The sequence below is a fragment of the Podarcis erhardii genome (assembly GCF_964252035.2).
Source record: "Podarcis erhardii genome assembly, chromosome: 16".
Classification (NCBI taxonomy): Eukaryota; Metazoa; Chordata; class Lepidosauria; order Squamata; family Lacertidae; genus Podarcis; species Podarcis erhardii.
The window spans coordinates 25615331-25634003 of NC_138514.1; the positions used below are offsets into that span (position 1 = coordinate 25615331).

The 18673-nt window shown below is 46.4% G+C and overlaps 1 protein-coding gene across 1 annotated transcript; it reads left to right on the plus strand.

Annotated features, from left to right (window-relative positions):
* Positions 1 to 1173: 1173 nt before the first annotated feature.
* Positions 1174 to 16933, plus strand: LOC309331538 (myeloperoxidase-like). The gene is made up of 13 exons (XM_081843785.1): positions 1174 to 1287; positions 1690 to 1767; positions 2742 to 2838; positions 3575 to 3750; positions 4631 to 4754; positions 5521 to 5650; positions 6917 to 7120; positions 8232 to 8547; positions 9008 to 9168; positions 10511 to 10763; positions 11297 to 11467; positions 13387 to 13624; positions 15745 to 16933. The coding sequence occupies exons 2-13, from the start codon at positions 1692 to 1694 to the stop codon at positions 15941 to 15943; spliced, it is 2145 nt and encodes a 714-aa protein (XP_081699911.1). The 5' UTR covers positions 1174 to 1287; positions 1690 to 1691; the 3' UTR covers positions 15944 to 16933.
* The last annotated feature ends 1740 nt before the right edge of the window (positions 16934 to 18673 follow it).

Genomic DNA, 18673 nt, shown 5'->3' on the forward strand with positions numbered 1-18673 from the left:
CATGACATAGTGAATGGAGGAAAGTTTTTTTCCCCATCTCCCAAATGTCATGCATAATTGTATGGACTTTTGTCTTGTCTCCTCTTACTTCCCTTTTCTCTAAACTAAAAGTCCCAAATGCTGTAATCTCGAAAGGGTTGCCCTTTCACGGACCTTTTTCCAACTCTACAATAAGTGGCATAAATTTGCTTTAAACATTTGGTGTGGCTGTGACCCAAGTCTGACTAGATTTGTTGGGATCCACTTTTGAGAAAACACGCATCACATCAACCTCTGTTGCTGGTCAATATTTTCAAAGTCTTTTCTGAGCCCGTCAATGGCCTGATGACTGATTCACAGAGGCAGTTTTGGTCCTCAGGTATAGTGAGAAGCAAGGAACTCAAACTGCCTTGTTTAAAGGCAATTTTCCTTTGCGGGGTGAGGGGGAACAGGGGAGAGTTTTACTCTGAATATATCAGGACTAGGGATTGAGGAGAAATGCAATCCAGTTTGCATTCAAAGGCCAACCTACCTGATTTGCAGTTTTTGAAACAAAACATGCTGACAGGCAAAATCGTCCTTCGAAATCTGCTGTCCTCCAAATTTCGCACATGCAGTACTTTCCAACCCAGTAAGGTGTACAAAAAATGCATATATTAAGATGTGCCTAAAATTGCAGATATTACTGAAATACATAGAAAATGCATTGCATAAGGTAAATATTGCTTTTCTTTTCTTTTCTTTTCTTTTCTTTTCTTTTCTTTTCTTTCCTTTCTTTTCTTTCTTTTTTGGTAGAATAGTCAAAACTGCATTCAAAGACAGTGTGCATGAAAAGTCTGCTGAATTTTCTCAAGGACTTCTTTTTAAAATAAATAAATCAGCAAAGTGATGTGGTAAAGTGGGAAACCGAATTCAAGGGAGCCAGAATGCGAAAGTGAAATCAACAGATTTGCATATCCCTTGTCAGGAATGCAAGGCATGGTCTTTTCTGACATGCTTCATTGCATTTTTTGAAGTGGGTTGGATCCCTCTTCTTCCTTAAGAATAAATCACTGACTAATATTTATATAACTTTTCCTGCTCCAGTATCTCATAAATTTATCCCCCAGGAACAAGGAAGTGGGACTTCTCTGTTCGATCGAGGAAGAACCTAGCAAATATTTCCTCTTGGCCTAAACCAACCTGAGGTTGGTATGTGTGTTTTCCCTCATCCTGGTCTCATCCAGAACCTGCCCACACCTGATAACCAGAGACTATAAAAGTACTCAGCACCTAGCAATATCCACAGCCAGGAGCTGAGAACAGCAGGTGAGGCTTAGCACCATTTTCTTGCTGCTGAGGACATGGCAAAGCCCAGCTTCCCACACATAGGAAGTTAGCTATGTCCATTAATTTCAATGGGTCTACTCTGAGTAGGAGTAACACAGGCGACAAGCCTTGGTCCTATTTATTGCATTTATATTCCACCTTTTCCTCCAAGGAGCTCAAGGTGCTTTCCCCCCTCCTCAATTAACCCTCACAACAACCCTGTAAGGTAGGTTAGGCAGGGTGTGAATTTGAACCTCCCAAGTCCTAGTCCAGCAGTCAAGTCACTGCAACCACACTGGCTCTCTCCTTTGCCTCCATTGGAATGACTTTTGCAGGGTTTTAAAAGAACATTTTTATTATTTCCCCTACTCAAAACCCACCCGTTCCTCTTTTATTTTGCAGAGATGAAGCGAGCCCTCTCTCTCCTGAGCCTCTTAGTGGCCTTTGGATTCCTGCCAGCATCCGACTCTTCCTCAGAAGGTAACACAACAAATCCTGTGACTCATCCAAGGGTGGGAATATTTCTGGGGGGAAGATGGAAAAGGAATGTAATCAAATAATTATTTTTCTTTATTTTAATTTCACAATATCTATATACTCCATGATTGCTCACAGCAGCCCACAAAAAGAGTTTTTAAAAGTATGTGCATGGAACTCATTTCTAGGAAGTTGCCTTTGATTTTTCATATAATCACAGAATTGTAGCTTTGGAAAGGGCCCAATGGGTCACATCTTGTAGAGTTCGTGCATCGTTTTGGGGACAGGGTGGGGTGAATTTATGAAAATCTTCAAGGCGATCCATGATTGATTGGGTTGGGGAGGGTGCCTCTCTGAACCCCTTTTCTGTCAAAACCTGGTATGTGGATAGGAACCAACTTCCAAGAGGGCATCTCAGCTTAAGGCCTGCAAATAGCCACTCGCCTTTGGTGAGTTGAGAGTATTTTCAAGGTGACCAGGAAAGGAGATTTTTATTTTTTATGTTTGGTCCTGTGGAACAAGCTCTCAGAGTGTGGTGCAAATGATTTGACATACACATTTGTGGGAAGGCTGGGCTGGTGAAAAATGCCAGCTGGTGGGGTGGAGAATTTTTTGTAAACTGAATTGGCCAAGTTACAGATAGGTAGCCGTGTTGGTCTGCCATAGTCAAAACAAAAAAAATTCCTTCCAGTAGCACCTTAAAGACCAACTAAGTTAGTTCTTGGTATGAGCTTTCGTGTGCATGCACACTTCTTCAGATGAAGAAGTGTGCATGCACACGAAAGCTCATACCAAGAACTAACTTAGTTGGTCTTTAAGGTGCTACTGGAAGGCATTTTTTTTGTTTTGAATTGGCCAAGATTGTCCTGGACAGTCGCTGCATCATGCCATCTGTGTACCTTGCTGCTGAAATTTGATTGCCCTGGTTTGGATTTAGGCGCCCTTTGAGCTGATGTTTTTGGTTCTCTCTTTTAAAGCGTTGGCCTCCGAGAAATTGACTGGTCCTGACATTTTATTCAGCATCAACACAGCCAAACGGTTGGTAGATCAAGCATACAAGTTGTACCGGGAGAGGTGAGCTTCCTTCATGTTAATCTGCATTAAATCTTCCCTCCGTTGCTTTCAGTCATCATTAGTGGAGTATGCCCCTAGCGTATATAAGTACACAAGTACATACAATTAATCCAATAAACGTAAAATTATTAACAAGACATTATGATTTTCATGAATGGATCCCAAATATCCTTGTATTTATCCATGCACAATCTGCATCTAAAAGCAATCCGTTCATATATTGCCGGAGTTGGCACAGCATCATTAACAACAAATAATTTTAGAAAGAGCATGCAGTGGTAACTTGGTTTTCGAATGTCTCCATTGTCGAACATTTCGGTTTACGAACACGCCTCAGAAGTCGAACGTGCCACATGGTTTCCTCTGAGTGCAAGATCCTGAGGTCTAGCTGTTGGCTGTTGAGTTTTTGAACATTTCAGACGTCAAATGGTCTTCGGGAACGGATTACGTTCGTAAAACTGAGGTACCGTTGTAGTTTAAAAAATAAAACTGAAGGGAGCAAACTTGCCAGTTGCTGGAAACCACAAGAGAGGAGGGTGCTTTTGAGCTTGCATCCTGCTAGTGGGTTTCTGGGTGGGACAGGATGCTAGACTAGTTGGGCTATTGGCCTTGTCCAGCAAAGCTCTTTTAGGTTCTTAGGTTCACCATTAGGAAGGCTTGCTGTGACACTTCTGAGCACTTTCTATTAAGGTCCCCCGTCTCCTTGTTGCCATCCCCTCTGTGCTTCTCTTTCCAGAGCGAAGGAGAACTTGAGAAACCCCCATCTCACCCCCTCCGACTTCCTGAGACATTTAAAGGAACCGGTGGCGGGGACCAGGACTGCAATCCGGGCAGCGAGTTACATGGAAACGGCGTTGGATCTCCTGAGGCAGAAACTGCAGAAGGTCTGGCACCGTCACTTCAACATCACAGGTATCGTCAATCCCTGGGCGAAAGCTTTAGCACAGTGGTGGTGGTGGGAAACTTTCAGCCTGTGAGGCAGGTTTAGTTAAGCCACACCCACTTTACCTGAGGCAGGTAAAAGCTGGCCAAAAGGGGGGTTTAAAGGCAATGCTGCTCAGCTGATGGTCGGTGCCTGCAAACCGCTGACTCTTTGCTTGTGCAGCTTTATTTCAATCCAGAATGCGGCAGCTAGACTGGTGACTGGGGGCGGCCGCCGAGATCACATAACACTGGTCTTGAAAGACCTACATTGGCTCCCAGTACATTTCCGAGCACAATTCAAAGTGTTGGTGTTGACCTTTAGAGCCCTAAATAGCCTCAGCCCAGTATACCTGAAGGAGCGTCTCCACCCCCATTGTTCTGCCTGGATACTGAGGTCTAGTGCCGAGGGCCTTCTGGCAGTTCCCTCATTGCGAGAAGCAAAGCTACAGGGAACCAGGCAGAGGGCCTTCTCGGTAGTGGCGCCTGCCCTGTGGAACGCCCTCCCATCAGATGTCAAAGAGACAAACAACTACCTGACATTCAGAAGACATCTTAAGGCAGCCCTGTCCAGGGAAGTTTTTAATGTATGACATATTAGTGTATTTTTGGTCTTTGTGGAAGCCGCCCAGAGTGGCTGGGGAAACCCAGCCAGATGGGCAGGGTACAAATAATAAATTATTATTATTATTATTATTTCAAACCACACTGGTAAATGATGCCCTTGTGATGTCAGGTGATTGACAAGTGGGCAGCCTTACCTCTCATACTTGGTGGGGTGGGTTAGACCACTGAAGGTAGATTCTCACTGAAATTTTCTTCTAAGACAAAAGCCATTGCTTTTCTTCCCCTTATCGGATATCTTGTTTAGATGTGCTAAGCATCCAGCAGAAAGATATGATCACCAGAGCCACTGGCTGTGACTATCTGATCCGCCCAGTCCGGTGCCCACCAAACAGCCCTTATCGGACCATCACAGGAGAATGCAACAATCGGTAAGGAGAAGCTGGCTGGAGAAGGGTTTTATTTGGGGGGGGGGGTGCAGGCAGGTCAAAGGTTCTCCCTCATCTGAGGGGAAATACCACTCTTACCACTGGTAAGAGCTGGAGAGGTCATCCGGGAACCTGGGCCAAAGGAAGGCGTTGAAGGAAATTAGAAAATTAGAAAAAGGATGCCAAAATGATCAAGGGCATGGAGTGGCTTCCCTGTGAAAAAAGGTTGTGGTGTTTGGGATTTATTAGTTAAGAGAAAAGGCAAGCAAGAGATGACATGGTAGGAGTTCATAAAGTCATGCGTGGCATGGAGACAGCAGACAGAAGAAAGATTTTTCTCCCTCCCTCATAATACTAGAACTCACAGCCCTTCCATATGACCGTTGGAGGATTTTCTTTCATCTGCCCTGAATTTCCCAACATTCAGCTTCATTGGAAGTCCATGATTTCTAGGGTAACGAGAGATGGCAAAAAGCTTTTCTCTCCCCACTCTCCCCATGCAGATCCTCATCTCTCAGAGCAGGCATTTAAATATGTCTCTTGATATGTTCTTAACTGCCCAGAACTTTGCTGCTACGCCACATTTAGAGGCGGAGAGAAATCTGTTGCGTGACTAAGTTCTGGCCTGCATGTGATTTCGTGGAGTGCAGATCAGCTCACCTTGGACTGGGATTTGCAAAGGTTAATCCCTTAAAGCATGCCTGCCTCCAGAGGAGCCTTCACGCATGGGGCAGAGTTCCAAACTAATGCGCTTCTCCCCCCGCCCTAGGAAGCACCCTCATTTTGGTATGTCTAACCATGGCTATGCCCGCTGGCTTCCAGCAGAGTATGAGGATGGTGTGTCTCTTCCCAAGGGTCTCATCCAGGGCCAGCTTTATAATGGACACCCCCTCCCACTGGTAAGAGCTGGAGAAGTCATTCTGGGATTCTGGGACAAAGTATAGAGAAACAGCCATGTTGGGGGTGGATTCAGAGAGGTGGCTGAGGTGGTGGACCAATCGTTCGGGGTTTCTGGGGGGAGAGCATGGTGTCTGTCACCACATGGACAACCCCTATAAGAGGAGATTACTCTCATTTGATACAGCAGATCCCTGCACAGTCACCAAAATGAGATATTCTGCTTCTAGGCAATTTGAAGTTTGAGCCAATCACTTTTAAAAAATAAATAAATACAGCTTTCATCAATTTATCGTAAACATATCTACGAACATAACCATACAGATCATAACAAAAACCATACACAGGGCATATTCTGTATAAAAAACAAATGACTGAGATACAGCTTTTAAGATCAGTCTATATAGTCCAATCAGGACACGGGTGGCACTGTGCGTTAAACCACAGAGCCTAGGACTTGCCAATCAGAAGGTCGGCGGTTCAAATCCCCGCGACGGGGTGAGCTCCCGTTGCTCAGTCCCTGCTCCTGCCAACCTAGCAGTTCGAAAGCACATCAAAGTGCAAGTAGATAAATAGGTACTGCTCTGGCAGGAAGGTAAACGGCATTTCCGTGCACTGCTCTGATTCGCCAGAAGCGGCTTAGTCATGCTGGCCACATGACCCGGAAGCTGTACGCCGGCTCCCTTGGCCAATAAAGCGAGATGAGCGCCACAACCCCAGAGTCAGTCATGACGGGACCTAATGGGTCAGGGGTCCCTTTACCTTTTTATATAGTCCAACCACAAAGAGGAGTGAGTTGTGGGAGTTGTGTACAACTCTCCTTATCTATATAATAAGAAAATGGGGACCAGTCTGTGTCAAAACTGTCTGATTTGGCTTCGCCCCAGACAATGCATTGATGTCTGGTCAGGCATTCAGATAAAGCAATGGAATTGAATAGGAATTTTTGATGCTTCCCCGTGTCGGGCTATTACCAACATGGCTTCTAATAGTACCTAGTTTTTTTTAGAAATTGAATTCCATCCCCACAATACAATGGCCCCAAAGTCTTATTAACATGCCCTACAAACCCTCTAGTGCACTTTTTGGCAGTGGCATGAATGGCAGAGTGCTGCCACATGTGTGTGTGTGTGTTGTTGTTGCTTGCACATTGCTTACAGTTCCTCTTCTGGCTTCCCCTGTTGGAGCCAGAGCACTTAACATTGAGGCTATGCAGATTGAACACTCTGCATCATTTCCTCCGGTGGCCCTTGGGTGCTCCACCATAGGTGCGGCAGGTATCCAACGAGATCATTGGCACCCCCAACGAGAAGATCACGGACGACCAGGAGCGCTCGCTGGCGTTCATGCACTGGGGCCAGTGGGTCGACCATGACATGGACTTAGCCCCCATGACTGAAACCAGCATCCAGAACCAGGATGTCCACTGTGACACCAGCTGCAACTACGCGCCCCCCTGCTTCCCTATTAAGGTAATGGAAAATTCGGTGTTAAGAGACTCTTAGGTGAGACAGGTGTATGTGTTTTCCTGGGGTGGAGTGGAGTCAGGTCTTTTGCAGGCCCTCTGTCCTCTTTGAACTATTAGCTCCCAGCAGCCTTTGACAACATGGCACCTTCTAGGTGTGTAGGACTACAACTCCCATCAGCCGGCTCGACTGTGGTCCCATGAGCCCCAGCATTGTAACAGGCATTCTGGCTGATGGGAGCTGCAGTCTGAAATATACGGGTTATCACATAGCTCTTGACACAAAGCAAAGTGCACATCGCAAATGTTGGAAGGTTCAGGACAGATAGGAAAAAGTCCTTCTTCACACAGCATGGTGGTTAAACTGCAGACAGCGACGGCCATCAAATTGGATGGCTTTAAAAGATGATTTCACAAATTCAGGGAGGGAGAGGGCTATTGATGGCAACTAGCCATGATGGTGATACTCTGCCTACAAAGTTGGGGACATTAATGCTTCTGTATACCAGTTGCTAGAAACCACAGGAAGGGAGAGTGCTGCTCCTGTGCTCAAATCCTGCTTGCGGCCTTCCCTTGGGGGCATCTGGTTGGCCACTGTGAGAACAGGAAGCTGGATTAGATGGGCCATTGGCCTGATCCAGCAGCCTCTTCTTGTGCTCTTACACGTTCTTATCGGGTGTTTCCAAGAGTGACCCACAAACTTCATTTGCCCACTTATGTCAGGGGGCTGAGTAGGCTGAGTTTTTAAAATATCTAGCAGAGCCCATGGGGAGAGGAGAAATGTGCCGCTGTTTGCATGGGAGGAACAGTTCCCTGGTCATCATATTGGCCAATGCCTGTAACATCACCTACCACCCTCCCACAATACTTGGATCAGTGGTAACATTTTCTTTTTTTAAAACAACTTGTTGGGAGTGTGATTATTTTTCTTTCTTCCTTCTGGAAACTAAAAAACAAAACAAAACTTTGGCCAGTCACTGTCTCTGCACCTAACCTACCGCACAGGATTGTTGTGGGGATTAATGAAGAGAGAAGAATCATGTCTACTATCTTGAGCTTCTTGGAGGTATAGATGCAATAAATAAAAAACAAATGAATTGTGGGATTGTTTTCTGCAGATTCCACCTGGAGACCCGCGGATTACAAAGCCAGGCGTCTGCATGCCTTTCATCCGGACCACCCCTGTTTGCAACCCCACGACGTTCATCCGTGAGCAGCTCAATTCCATCACCTCCTTTCTGGATGCCAGCATGGTGTATGGGAGTGAGGAGCCTTTGGCGAGAAGCCTCCGGAACCAAAGCAACTCTCTGGGTTTAATGGCGCTCAACCAGAACTTCACAGACGCTGGTCTGGGCCTCCTTCCTTTCGAGAGCAATTCAAACAGCATCTGCCTCTACACAAACAGAACTGCCAACATCCCATGTTTCAATGCAGGTATGTCTTTCCACCAGGGCATGGTCAGCAGCTGCCAGTCAGTGTAAACAGTAGTACTCTAGGTGACCAATGATAAGGTAACTTCCTATGTTTGGATGGATCTGGGCATCAAGTGTTAGGCCAAATGCACACCATCTGTTTAAAGCACTATGATACCACTTTAAACAGTCATGGATTTCCTCCCCCAAAGGATCCTGGGAAGTGTAGTTTTTTAAGGGTGCTGAGACCCCTATTAGGAGACCCCTCTTCCCCTGTCAGAGCTGTAATTCCCAGGGTTTCCCGTGAAGAGGGATTGATTATTGACTCTGCCTGTCATTGGCTCTGGCGCCACCTGCTGTTGGGCTCCCTGCCTTCTGTCCTACCAGTCTCCCTGTGGCTTCACACAGCAATAAAAGAGTGTTAATTCATTTTCTAGCTTAATCCGCTTGAAATTAGAGGGATGGTTTCTTTAATTTTGCAGGGGATAAACGTGTCACTGAAAATCTGGGGCTGACAGCTCTCCACACCCTCTTTGTCCGGGAGCATAACCGATTGGCCAGGGAGCTGAAGGCGCTGAACCCCCATTGGGATGGGGAAAAGATCTATCAGGAAGTTCGGAAGATTATTGGGGCAGTGAATCAGGTATGGTGACAAATGAGCTCTTCCTTCGGCTTCATTCAAAATGGAGTTTCACTCTAGCTTCATTCATGCCTTCAGGGAAGGTGCAAGGGAGGAATTTAATTCAGCTCACATTTAGAGACAAACTCACAGAATTTATAATAATAATAATAATTTGCACTTTCTGCAAGAATGTTCAAACCAAATTCTTTGCATTTCTCCAAATTTCACAGTGCAGTTCTCCAGCCAAGTGATGGGTACAAAAATGCATATTTTGGGGGTAAAGTGTGCATTAAAAGGGAAATATTGGAGAAAATAACAAAAAAAAGTTAACTCATTGGGAAATCAAGAGTACCCTGAGAAGAAAACCCCATGATCTTGAAGAAGCTAACAGCTGTAGATAAAGGCACTGTCCCTTTAACTGCCAAGGAGGCAGGACCTCCAGGCACTTAGGGGGCAGGACCTCTAGCCAGCGACTATCCGGCTGGGCTATAAAACTCTCCCAGTTTCTCTGGGACCTCTGCTGAGACAACTTGGATGCCTGGGCTTAGCTGTGCTGTCCATGGTGCTGAACCCCCACCTCAGTCACTCTCCAAGGTCCTGAGCTGTTTGGAGGAAAGGGCTGGATTTACAGTACGGTTGCATCTTAACACAAAAGTTTGGTTTCAAGGCTTCTGCATATACACAAAAATCGCATATTCCCAAACACCCCTCATGGCTAGTGGGTGAGGGGGAGAGAGACAGAATCCCTTGTGCTTTCAGATCCTGTGTGCCAAGCGGGCCTTACCCAGCAAGTGAGTCAGAGAGCTTAAAAGCTCTTCAGGTAACACAAACAGACCCATTGCGAAAAGCTCTCTGCCTTGCTGGGATTGAACTTGGATGATTTCAACCAGCCTGCCTTCAACCACATTGGGTTGAAATAGCACAAGTTAAATGTGTGTAAGATGCGGTTGTACTGCATATGTAAAAATCATGCTGGAGATGTAACTCCAGTTGCTCATATGAGCCCCATATTAGCCTGACCTCGGTTGTCTTCCCTTGTGTAAGCTCCTGGAGGTCAGGGACTCTCTTTGTTTCCCTTTAAACTTTGTAAAGTGGCCACTAAACACCCATAGCCACACACTTGCACACACACACACATTGTGTTCATTTCTATACAATTTTAATAAATAAAAATAGTAATGCTTGTGAAAACTTAAAGCTGGACAGAAGCTATGTCTTTATTGCAGGACAATTTGCACTCTGGGAGGCTAGGGTGGTTTAATTAATTGTTGTTATTTTGTAACTGTTGTTTAAGTTTGAAATCAATAAAACATATTTTAAAAACCAAAAAATAACAGTGGAGTCTTTCCTGGTTTGGTTGCAGGTGATCACCTTCAGAGACTACCTGCCCCTTGTCTTGGGCAATGAGATGAACAAGCAGTTGCCTTTGTACAGAGGCTACAATGACTCTGAGGACCCCACTGTATCAAACGTGTTCTCCCTGGCCTTCCGGTTTGGACATGGTTCTGTTCCCCCATTTGTGCCCCGCCTGGACCAAAACTTCAAGCCCCTTGTCCCATATTCCAATGTCCTCCTTCATCTCACCTTCTCTGCTTCATGGAGAATCGTAATGGAAGGTAATGCTTTTGTTCCTAGTCCTGCAGGGTTCTTGGGCTGTCTGGGAAACAGAAGTCTCCTGGGAACAAAGTAAGGGCAAACAGGGGTCACAGCACAGCCTAAAAGACCAAGGGTGGGCTTTTATGAAGAACTTTCATCTAAGATGATGATGGGTCTGGAAACCAAGCCTTGTGTGGAACAAGTTGAGGGAGTTGGGTATATTTAGCCTGGAAAAGAGAAGATTGAGAGGAGATATGATAGCCATCTTCAAATATCTGAAGGGCTGTTGCATGGAAGATGGAGCAAGCTTGTTTTCTGCTGCTCCAGAGGGGACAAGTTTCTGATGGTAAGAGCTGTTTGGAAGATGGAAGATGGAGCAAGCTTGTTTTCTGCTGCTCCAGAGAGGACAAGTTTCTGATGGTAAGAGCTGTTTGATGATTTTGAAGATGGAAAAACCATCTCCTTTCCATTAAAAAACAAAAACAAAAGGACACCCTAAACCTTGGGTTGAGTGTTCCTCATCTTCAGGGCCACCACTACCTTTCTCTTCCAGGTGGCATTGACCCTCTTATCCGTGGCCTCCTGGCTGACCATGCCAAGCTGATGAAGCAGAACCAGATGATGGTGGAGGAGCTCCAGGAGCGACTCTTTGAGCAGCTTGAGCTCATCGGCCTTGATCTGGCATCCCTGAACCTCCAGCGGGGGAGAGACCATGGCCTGCCAGGTAGGTGAGCCTGTCCTGAAGTTTTTGACCCTGTCCTTGGTTTCTTGTGCTAAACAGTGAGTGAGGAGATCCAGGGTGGTTTTGTGAGGAGGAGAGTCAACAGGAGACTTAGGAATGCAATGTCTTTACAGAGATAGGAGTTGGGTGATTCCCAAGAAACCTGAGGCCTTTCTCTTAGGTATAATTGGACCGAAGGAATTGTTTAATTTGTTTATGTATGCTATGACGGGGGCAAGATTGTCCACGCACACAAATGGAAAGAAGAGGAAGCCCCAATGAAAGAAGAATGAAGATGATGGAATATTATGAGATGGCTAGACTAGCTGTGAGAATTAAAGAACAGAATGAAGAATGATTTTTTTATTATTGAAGAATGGAAGTATTTTGTAGCATATTTGAAAAAAATATCATGGTTATGTTAAAATGTATGCAGGATTTGAAGTACAGCAGCAGATAAGAAGTAGTAGTTTAATAATTTATAATCAACATACCATATTTTTCCATGTATAGGATGACCTTTTTTCTGAATTTTTTTAATGATAAATTGAGGGTCGTCTTAAACACAGGTTAATATGCTAAGCAAGCGAGGGCTGGTGCTGCGGCAGTAGCAGGGAAATGTCAGAGAGGAGGCTGTTTACCCACTCTTCCCGGCTAAGGAAGATTATTTGGTGAGTGTCAGTATGTGGTGTATTACTGTACCAGTTCCATCAGCCAGAATGGGGGATCGTCAAAAAGCTGCTCAACAGCTCAGCAAACTTACAAAAGAAGCTCAACAACTGTTGAGGGCTCCAAAAAATAGGGGTTGTCTTATACATGGGGTCATGTTATACATGGAAAAATATGGAATATAATGGGTAAAATATAAGCAATATACCAGCTTTATAAAGAAAGAAAAGAACATAATGAAAGGGTGGATGGGAAGTCAGCGGGTATGAGATAAATGTTCTGATGTTTGTTTAAAAGAATTTGTAAAATTTGAAAAGCTAATTTAAAAAAAAAAAGTTTTTTAAAAAGGAGTTGAGTAGGCTGCAAGTTGAGCAGTTTGGGGAAAAAATAATAGCCTAGGATGTCCAAATCCTTAAGCACATTTGAAGAAATAATGTCTTGAAGTGTTTAAAATCCCCCATTAATATGAAGCGCGTTTCCATTGCAAATGTATTATACAATCTGGGGAAATCCTCGATCTCCAAATACAATTCATTCGTATTAGCGATCTCAGCAATTTATACACTTTTGTTGAACGATTCTAAGACAGATGCTTGATAAATGCATTCTAGCTTCAGAACAATCACCATACCGTTTGGTGTAAAAAATCGGTTCCCTTCAGTGGGTTGCACTGTGCCACACTGTGGTCAGTCACAAATACTTCCTTGTAGCAATACTGTCAGTACTGCGGAAGAACGTTTGACCACCTTTCCATTACAACAGTGCACTGGTCCTCAACAGATGGCTCAGGACTGGAGGTCCAATCTCAGGATGGTTCTTGCAGAGATGCCACTGCCATTTTGTTTTGTGAAGAGAAGCAGCCTTCCTCCTGCTTGAAGCTGGAACAGACGCTGTTGGAAAGTTGTTCCTCCTTCAGTTATTTGTCCGGTGGCAGTGGTTGAGGAGGAGGGCAGGCAGGCTGGCAAAGGCCCTGCCTGAGGCAAGGAGGTGGCTAAGCAGCTGAGAGGAAATGGGTGTGTGGATTCGCTCCCTGTCCCCGTCCTCTCCCTGCTCAATAGTCAGTGCAGACCATAATGAGCTGGATGAAGCATGGGTATGATTTTTTGGAAGGCCCATGTTCCTAAGGAAGGCAATTCTTCTGAAATCCCCCCTTCTTTACCCCAGTCTCCTCTTACTCCCATGGCACTTGGCTGCTCTGCTTCCCATTAATCCATCCTCCAGCCAGACTAACAGCCCTTCCCTGCTTCCACCAGGGTACAATGCCTGGAGGCGGTTCTGTGGCCTATCAGAGCCCAGTGATGAGACTGAGCTCGCTGCCGTAATGGGCAATTCCCAGCTGGCAAAGAAGTTCATCGACCTTTACGGGACACCAGAGAACATTGACATCTGGATCGGGGCCCTGGCTGAGCCCTTCGTCCCCTATGGGAGGGTCGGGCCCCTCCTGGCGTGCCTCATCGGGACCCAGTTCCGGAAAACCCGGGACGGAGACAGGTGAGCTGCTTGCCCTCTGAGGATCTCATTTCTCTTTGTGACAGCTTTGTGACAGAGCTTGGGGCGTAATTAGAACCCAGGTTCCCTTTTTAGGGAAGGGGATCTGTGAGGAGCAAGGAGGATGGTGGCCATTTTCTTGCGGGGCTCAGTGTGCCATTCTAGGAGTGCTGCAATCGACACAAGATAGTATCACCATTGTAAACAAACAATAAATGTCCATTAAAATGGCAAAAGTAGTTTCTTTCCCAAATAGTTTTTTTCTTGAACAATAGCAAACACAGTAAATAAAGAGCTCACTTGTGATATACCAGTGGTTCAGTGCTCAGATGTCATTCCGGTAATCCGACATTTTGTCGCTAAAGAGCCTAGTCATCGAGCTTTGTAGTAAATAATATACAAGAGAAGACTTAGGCTGACTTAAAGCAGGGATATATCTGTCTCCATCTGCATGTTTCCATAGGAGGGGCATGGAAAGAGGACAATGTCCTTCAATTTGCTAAACCTGGTTTAGTCTTTATTCCTGCATTTGCAATTCCTCAAGATAAAAGTTATTTGGAAAGAGAGGAGAGGAGCACTGAACCACTGATATATTACAGGTGAGCTTTTTATTCACTGTATTTGTTTCAGGGCCAAACTGAGGGGGACAAGACTGAGAAGGAAATGATGGGGACCACCCCCCCTTCTCCCGAAGCTTCCAGAGAAGAGGAAGGCAGTATTGAATTACAGCAGTGGTTTGAGGAAGGTCACAGCTCAGAGACAGGCGAACAGAAGAGTTGGGAGGTGTTGGGAGAAGAGAAGGGGGAGTCAGAGCAGCCAGCTGACACGTTATCACTGGAGAGCATTTCTGGCCCCCCTTCTCCCAGAACATGCCATTCATTGCAAGAGCAAAGGTCTCAGAGACAATTAGCCCCTGGGGGGCACCGTAAGCGGAAGTGCTGTTGTTAGGAAGGGAGCAGGGAGGCGTTCAGTTGGAGCAACGCCATTAATGGGAGATAGACTGCATTCCTTTGTCTCTCACTGTGACGAGTAAACAAATTAGTAAGAACTCTTCTTTGTTTTTCTCTGCTTCTTGCTGCCACCATGGGAAGGATAGAATTCCCCGAAGCCTAACAGTTCACTATTGTTTAAGATAAAAAATATTTAGGGAAAGAAGCTGCTTTTGCCATTTTTATGGGCGTTTATTGTTTGTTTACAGATAGTTGCCTTGGTGATATTATCCTGTGTTGATTGCAGAAGTCATTGTATCATCACCCTGTTCATTGTTTCATTCTAGGAGTGCTGGCATTGTTGGTACTTGACAAGGGCCCTCTATTGATCCCCAGAAACCCCCCAATTCTGTTCCTCCTTAGGATTGATAAGAAGCTGCCTTATGGTGCAACCTATCTACTTCAGTGTTTGCTACTGGTAGCAATGCTCCCATCAGCCCCAGCATCGTACAGTCACCCTGGCTGGGGCTGATGGGAGCTGGAGTCCAGCAGCATCAGGAGGACACCAAGATGGCAAAGGATGCTCTAAGTATCTGGCTGGCTGCTGCAGGAAACTATGTGTGAGACAATGGGGCCTTTGGGCTCTTCTTGGGATTTCAGATAATGTTAGTGAAAACAGTTAAAAATACCAGAAGTCAAAAAACGTAGCAGGTGCATGGAAAGATTTCAAGGGGATCCGTTCGTATCTAGAAGCAAACGTAACTAGCAACGGCACGTGCTTTTTGCCGCTTTTGCGCATGCGCGTGATGTAATTTTGAGCGTCTGTGCATGCGCAAGGGGCAAAACCCGGAGGTAACACATTCTGTTACTTCTGGGTTGCCGCGGAGCGCAACTCAAACGCACTCAATCCGAAGTGCATTCAACCCGAGGTATGACTGTATTATGAATAACGATTTTTATAGGGTAGGGGGCGCTGGGGGGTGAGCTTGTGGAATAAAGCAGGAAGTAGCCCCCAAAAGTTTGGGAGCTGCTGGTTTAAAGGATAAAACCCAGAAGCGTTCGCTCAAATGAAACTGTCTTCTAGCATTGCTCACGTTAGAATACAGCCCTTGTTACCAATTAGACGGGGTTTGACGTCCCAGGACAAATGTCAACCAACCTCTTCCTCTGCCCTTTCCTCCTTGCTTGTTGCAGATTCTGGTGGGAGAATCCCGGGGTGTTCACCCCCTGGCAGCGGCGAGTTCTGAGCGGCGCCTCGCTCTCCCGCATCATTTGTGACAACACCCACATCCAGGAGGTGCCCCACGATGTTTTCAAGATGAACCACTACCCGAGCGATTTCATGAAATGCCGCGAAATTGGAGGACTGGATTTGTCTGCTTGGAAAGAATAGACTGGCAGCAACAAGGGGAAGTTTTGGGGTGGGTGGGTTGAGACATTGAAAACCTGCCAGAATGCCAGAAAGTTAATGTGAGCTGGGACTCAGCCCTGCGGGTATCACAACCACTCCAGAATGCATAGTGACCTTCTTCAGGTCACAGAGTGATGAAAACTGACCTGTCTCCTGAGCGAGACTCCCAGCTGGGTTGGAGTTCAGATCCTGTAGACAGTGAATCATAGCATTGTTCAGTTGACAGGGACTCCAAGGTTCATCCAGTCCACACCCTTGCAATGTTGGAATAACAGCTGAAGCACCCCTGGCAGATGACCATCCAACCTCTCTTTAAAAAGCTGTAGTGAAGGACCTTTGTAGTCCACCTTTGTAGGCCACAAACTCTCAAAAGGCCTCTTTGCCATCCTTGGGCTAAAATCTGGGATTCATTTCTCCCATTCATATTTCCTGACATTCTGGGAAGGTGGTTTGGGCTCTGGGATAAGGGAAGGTCAGTTTGAGGTGGCTATTTGGGGTAGATTGGGGCTAAATCCAGCAACGACCACCCAAGGATTTGTGACACTCACATCTGCCCTTGGGATGTGAAAACAGCACAACCAGCCAGATATTTTAATTAAGCAAAATGTCACAAAACAGCAAGGTGGTTTTTGTTTGTGTGTTCTTTAGAGTTCTTGACTAGGCAGAACTCAGAATCTGAACGCTTGCTTGCCCTTTTGCAACATTGTTCTTTGGCCTAGTGAAGTATTGCCCTGCTGTGGATTTTCTGATGGAATGAGCCATTCACCCGACTTTAAAATTTGCTCTTTTCTCTTTCCTTTCCATATTGTCGCATAGCTGGATTTTGAAATTGATGTACAACACATATTTGATCTCATTTCAGTGATTGTATAGGCAGTAACCGGGAGATGTATTTATTTTTTAATGCTGGAGTTGTGAGACTTACCTGATCAATACTAATAAAAAAAAAAAAACCCAGATAAATACATGAAACTAATCTGTGTCTCCAGGGAGACTGGTGCCCCTTGGGCGGAAGGCAGGGAGCCCAACAGTAGGTGGCGCCAGAGCCAATGGCAGGTGCAGCTGACTAATTCTAGGCTTATCTTCATCTTCCTACTCTCTGCTAAGTTCTATGAAGGCAACACTGAGACTAATCAGATGATAGTCAGTGGCACCTGCTGGGCTGGTTGTAAGAAGGCAGGCAGGTGGGGGTGTTGGCCAAGGGGAGACCGAGGTGGTGGGGCAGTGCCCCACTTGCCCTAATGGACAATCCTCTACTGCCGTGCTTTCTGAACAAAGAGACACGGGAAGCTGCTAATGGCTCCAGACCCATAAGAACATAATAAGATCCTGCTGGATCAGGCCAATGGCTCATCTAGTCCATCAGGTTTGTTCTCCTCAAGGAGGCTTGCCTGGCAAAATCATTGTGATGGCCTGGGATTCCGATTCAGAGGATGAACCAGAGGAATCCCAGCCTGCACAGGAGTCCCCGCCTCCAGGGCCGGCTGAACTGGGGCAAGGCCTAGATGCTGAAGAGCCTGCACCTGTGGCAGAGCACCAGGAGCTGGCCCCAGGTGAAACCCTTCAGGCCCCAGAGGGGCTTGAGGACTCAGTGGCTACAGGTGAGCCTCCTCCAGGGCCCAGTAACCCTTCGGCCTCTCCTGATCTGCAGAGGCTTAGGGCAGAGAGGCGAAGGGAACTGGTTGCTCCCAGGAGGAGTGCTCGCCTTAAGGCCAGAGGAGGCGGGGCTCCTGGGGGCCGGGACCGCCCCTGGCCTTAGAAGAGGATAAAAGCCCAGTCAGCCCGGTCCCAGGTTGCGGGAGCAACGTCGTTGTTGGCTTCAGACCTTCCTGTGTTCCTGATCCCTGCTCGGCCTCCTGTTCCTGACCATCCGGTGCTCCTGTTCCCTGCTCGGCCTCCTGTTCCTGACCATCCGGTGCTCCTGTTCCCTGCTCGGCCTCCTGTTCCAGCGTTCCTGTTCCCCGCCCGGCTCTCCGCCTCGGACCTCGCCCCTCTTCGTGTGGACCCTGCTTACACCCACGGTACCTTACCCCCGGGACCAGCACAATCATTATACATCTTTAGGTTGTTATCAGGCAATAGCTTTCCTCTATAAACAGGCCTTTGGCCTTTAACTCTCTGTGGCCTTTTAGAAGTGGGTTAGATATTTTCAACGTATTTCTTTTTTCCTTTTGGTTTTAATGTATCTACAGTATGTGGGTTTCTGTTTTCATTTTGTTCTGTCTGGTTGGTTGCTTGCAATTTGCTTTGGGTTGCCCTAGACAAGAGAAAGCGACTCACAAACTCAGTGAATAAAATAAATAGCCTAGGATCCTGTTCTCACAGTGGCCAACCAGATGTGCTCAGAAACCCCACAAGCAGGACCCTAGCACTAAAGCAATTCTCCCCTCCCGCAGTTTCCAGGAACTGCTATTCAGAAGCACTGCTGCCTCAAACTGTGGAGGCAGAGGAGAGCCATCATGCCCAGTAGCCATCAATAAGCCTCTCCTCCGCCATGAATTGGTCCCATCATCTTTGAAAGCCATCTAAGTCGGTGGCCATCCCTGCGCAGCAGACCTGCAACAATTGTCCTTTGAGCATAGTGTCAACCCATTTGGTAGTAACCTCCCCGCCCTCAAGTTTCAGCCACTGACCCTTTAGGGGTATCTGTAAGGTAAAGGTAAAGGTACCCCTGCCCGTACGGGCCAGTCTTGACAGACTCTGGGGTTGTGC

Excerpts from the sequence above, each read along its gene's own strand:
- LOC309331538 (XM_081843785.1), top strand. The coding sequence starts at position 1,692 with ATGAAGCGAGCCCTCTCTCTCCTGAGCCTCTTAGTGGCCTTTGGATTC. Across the intron at positions 2,839-3,574 it reads TACAAGTTGTACCGGGAGAG|AGCGAAGGAGAACTTGAGAA; the intron begins GTGAGCTTCCTT and ends TTCTCTTTCCAG. Across the intron at positions 9,169-10,510 it reads TTATTGGGGCAGTGAATCAG|GTGATCACCTTCAGAGACTA; the intron begins GTATGGTGACAA and ends GTTTGGTTGCAG.